The following is a 4,674-nucleotide window of genomic DNA, read 5'->3' as shown; positions in this document are numbered from 1 at the left end:
AAATGGAAGTGTGCTCCCCCCCCCCCCCCCGCCCAGTAATCTGTTTTCTTAAAAGCAACTATTGGGTTTATAGGAACTTATGCCTCCTAGGAATGGGGCCGAGTAGCACCTCACCTACCGACAGTCAAAGGGCTATGACTGCCAAGCACAAATGAGCCAAGCAACCTGTGCACTAGTGAAATTCAGGTAAAGCTGGAGCTAAGATAGGTGGAGCTCTTCATTGCTCTACACAGTTGTCAGGCCTTTTTTCCCCTTCCCCATTGCCAATGGATGCATATGCCATTCAGGAAGTTCAGAAAAAGGCAATTCCTTCCTTCTTCTCTGCTTTTAAGTCTGTCCTCTGCAGTCAGCTATCGGTTCAAACTTGGGCATATTTATGAGAGGCTGAGATTATTTGATTTATTTTCTTCCCTTTAAGGGAAAATTAGGCTGGAATGATGCAAAAAGTCATCCAAAATGTTAATACCAGTTTATACCAACCAAAAGCTAGTTAAAACTCAATACAGATCTTCTCAAATTAGTTACCGTATTGAGGAGGACAGTTTCAGGTTTTTATTGTAACTGTCTGTTATTTCTGGAGCAGTTGCCAAAAGCCCTGTACACTCATGATAATTTCAAGCATGCAGACATTCGTTTTTTCTCTTTGGAAACCCTGACATCCCCCTAAGCACTGAAGGATCAGCACAAGGCCTCATAGCTATTTAAGTCCTATATGGAAGCTACATGGAATGCCTCTGGGCACAAATTGAGCTTTTCAAATAAGCCCCATTTCTCAAAGACACTGGTGCTCACTGGAGGATTACAGTGAGCAAAGCATACAGTCCTTTGAATGCCCCTCTCATGACAGAAGTCATCTGCAAAGCAGACTTAGAGCAACTTGCAAGTCAAAGATTAATTTTATACTCTCTGCCAAACCTGTGCTTAGTAGTGAGCTGTGTGATGCCTGATTACTCAGGTTTTATGCTGTGGGATATTGTATCTTATTCATAAAGAATGAAATGTGGGATAAAATCTCTCCTTCTATGTGCTGGCTTAGGACCAACAGTCTGAAAAGTTTTCTTGTCTAGAAAGCATTTGTACAGTGTGCCAATGAGTTGGCCCTGGCACAGCAAGATAAAAAGATATTAAAACCAAACCCAGCAGTGTCAGCATCACAGCTGTAGCCTGCCTTCACTTTCTCCCCAAACTTAAACCTCAGAGTGTTTTAGCAGCTTGTATTTCATCAGCTGTCAGAGTTTATATGACTTCTGAATGTCATCAGGCCAGCCTTCTGGGCAGCATGTTTGCTTCTAAATCTAGCAATTACTGGAAGAACAGACACCACAGGTCTGTTAAGAGTTTCAGGGACCAGGAGAGGAGCAAAATGCCAGTTGCTAATGACTCTGCCTGATTTCTAGTTCAACTGCTGTGCAGCCTGCCTTGGCTAGGAACTGAGAAAAGGGATTCCTATGTTCACAGTGGTACTAATTGTTCCTCTGTAGCTGTGGTATTTTGTGAGATGCACACCATAAAACTTCTGCACTTACCTTGATCTAGCAGGCTTTCTGACTCTGTTCCAGAATTTAATATAATAGTTCTGCCTCTGGACCAGTGCCATTTTCATGCTAGAATACAGTGCACACTTTGCACCGTAGCGTGGCATTGACTTCAGGTGAATTCCTTGAATATTCTTGACCTTTAATTTGTCTCTTAAGCTGACTTTCTTAATATTTACATTAGCAGTATGGCTAAATAGAATCCTAGTTAATGTTTTATTTGAAGAGTTTAAAATTTCAAATTGTTAAAACACTTACAATGAAGTTTGGATCTTTGAATGGTAACGGCTTGACGGTTGATTCCACCGATCCTGTGCTAGAGTCTGTGTTCAGAAATTTGTTTTCATTCATGGCCTCTCCACCTGCACTCTGAAGAAAAAATACAATCTTACTGCTTGTTACTCTTAGCTAGTTTAACTGGAGACAGAGCTGTTGCTGTATTACCTACCTGTTGACTTTTTAGCCTCTTTTGAACCTTTAAAGATATTGCATGCCAGCAGTGTGGAAGCATGAAACAGAATGTTTGTCAAGCAATTTACAACTGACACATAAAAGGGAGGAAGGGAATAGTGTGGCCAAAGGCTACTGAGTACAACCAGCTTTGGGTTTATTTCAGTATTAATGAAAGCCAACTCTGTAAAGCGCAAGCCAGCCTGTGAAACCCAGAACAGCAGAAATGTACAGTGCATCTATTTCAGAACATTCCTTATTAAAGCATTAACAGCAATATATAAAATTTATACAACATTTTTTTCAAGGTTCTAAACAAAAATTGTTTCATCAGTTTCTCCTCTGTCCTTGGCTTCAGTTGTGCCTGAGTGAGGATTGAGAGAAAAAAATATTTTATTATACACATTATTTTTATATATAAGCTTCACAAAATCTACATGGGTACTAGTTGGTGTTTTCTAGGCTTTTCTTTATAGTTTATTTATTTAGCAGGAAGAGCAGTTGGAGAAGGTGTGTGTGTGTGAATGGAAAGCTAAAAATGTTGTGTGGCAGTCTAACCAATTTCTGATAGTTCTGCATGGATGAGCTTATATTGGTTTTTTTTTATTTTGTGAGTGCCCTGGGAGTCTCCACACTACCAGAACTAGCCAATGCTACATACAGAACTGTTCCTTGTGAAATCCTGATCTATACCGAAGCCAGTGAGAATTCTGTCATTGAGTTTGGCAGTTCAGTCAATAGGATTTCATCCTTTGATTCTTTTTTCTTTAAGAACAAAAAGCCTGGCTAAAACCTAAAACAATGTTTACAGAACAGGTGGATAAAATGTTTCTTTACCTTCAGAGAGATAATACTTAGAACAAAAAAATGTTTTCCTGTGAAACCCTGTATTGCAAAACCTTCTCTGTTGATACAATAGTCAGATTTTAAGTAGGAGAAAAGAGGGTCATTATTATTGTTAGTGAATTATGAGAGTACCTCCAGAAAGTGAGACTATATAGCAAAGGCCATGATGCAGCATATCCTTCTCCATGTGATTACAAAGGAAGTGTCTGTATTCTGAGCTATATGTACAGGTAATTACAGGATTAAGAACTAGGCAAATTGAACTCTTCTTTGGGGAAATACATCAGTTGTTCAACATTGCCTGGTTTTAACATAGCCAAGACAGGTCTTAAATATTCAAAGTATGGTGTAAAGAAGCATTCAAATAAAATAGTCATGTTTCTACTGTCTTATTAAAATAAAATACATGAATAGTGATGATTTTTCTTCAAAACAACAGTCAGTCCTTTGTAAGCGCATAGTACGGTGGATATTGCCACAATGACATCACTGGAAGCAACATTTAAGTCTGTAGCTTAAACTTGACTCTTCCCCTGCTGAGAACAACATTAAAAGGCAGTGACTGTCAGGGAGAGAAGAAATGCAGATGGATGCTTAGAAACCTGTGCACTTTGTGACAGTGGGCAGAGAAAATAGCAGTCCTGAGTGAAGTGGCTTTATACAATGAATTGCTAGGTTTCAAACTATATCCTTGCAGATGCATGCGTCCAGCACTTTGGATTTCAGCAGCAAACATTAAAGTTAATCATGAGAAAGAAAAGTCTTGAGATACAAGATTATTTTTTATTAATAAATGATCTCTGATATTGCTCATTATCAGTACAAGTTCTCCACGTGGAGGAAAAGGCACTCACAGTTACTCTCCATAGTGTTCTTGCCTCTTATTTGGTGCCATCTGGTCAGTTTTAGATCCAATGCTACAGGTTTTTTATTAATTACTTTATCACTTTTGCCCCTGTAGTAATCTTCTCTTAAGTGTTCCATGTTTATGAAACAGGTTTTGAGTAGCATTTCAACAGTATCTCAAAACAGTATCTAGTATTTTGAGATGTAACAAATAAAAATAGTTAAACAGTAAAGGGGAAGAAGCTTCCTTATGTTTCTGCAGCTGGGGACACTTGCCTGTTACACTCACTGACTTGAGAGGGTTTTTCTGTGCGGCTTTAGTGCTGATTTTGCTGGCGCACTGGGAAGGAAAGTAAGGAACTGTTCCTGGCAGGACAATTCCTGAATATAAATTCTACACGTTGTTTCTTTTCCGGAGCAGCCCCTAAGGGATTTCAGGTATTAGTGCTGCTTAGAGTCAGGATAACTCACGTTAATAGGCCAGATGTTAATTATGTCTGTGCCAGTATCCCTCGCACGGTGCCAGAGGCAGCAGGATCCAGAGCAGCAGCTGGTGCTTTTCGGGTCACATGGACACACAGGTCATCCTCCAGTTCCACTGAGACAGAATGCCAGCAGTTGCTTCTGGATCTGTCATGGACAATTTGAAAGCAGCCTGCAAAGGGTGCAGGCTGGTGTGCAGGACTGTAAAGCAGCTTGCGTACTGCAGTGGTATGCAACTGATACTGTGATTTCAGACCCCTGTGATGGACTGGGAAGCAAATAAGACTGAGCATGATGATCTCATTTAAATGCTGGGAACTGAGATGAAGACCTAGTTTAGAGGCATGCCAGTTCCCTCACTCGGCACCGCTTGACCGAGGGATTTTTAGCACTAGCACTGTGGAAGAGAGATAATCAACTAATGTGCTCTTCTTTCTGGGGAAAAAAAAAAAAAAAAGAGTTGAGTAGAAGCAGTGGTTCCAGAATAACATGCTACTGTGCAGAGGAGTGAACT

General features: G+C 40.1%; 1 protein-coding gene across 1 annotated transcript in view; it reads right to left on the bottom strand.

The window, feature by feature from the left end:
* The window catches only part of INO80C (INO80 complex subunit C), a 19,206-nt gene that overhangs the window by 7,892 nt on the left and 6,640 nt on the right, over positions 1–4,674 (bottom strand). The window contains exon 2 of the mRNA XM_008938786.1: positions 1,794–1,904. Coding sequence (XP_008937034.1) covers positions 1,794–1,904 — 111 coding nt within the window. The remainder of the gene's footprint in view (positions 1–1,793; positions 1,905–4,674) is intronic.

Source organism: Merops nubicus, unplaced genomic scaffold (assembly GCF_000691845.1).
Source record: "Merops nubicus isolate BGI_N331 unplaced genomic scaffold, ASM69184v1 scaffold6960, whole genome shotgun sequence".
In the NCBI taxonomy this organism is placed as follows: Eukaryota; Metazoa; Chordata; class Aves; order Coraciiformes; family Meropidae; genus Merops; species Merops nubicus.
The sequence above is the reverse complement of the archived record's forward strand: the minus strand, read 5'-3'. Positions and strand labels throughout refer to the sequence as shown.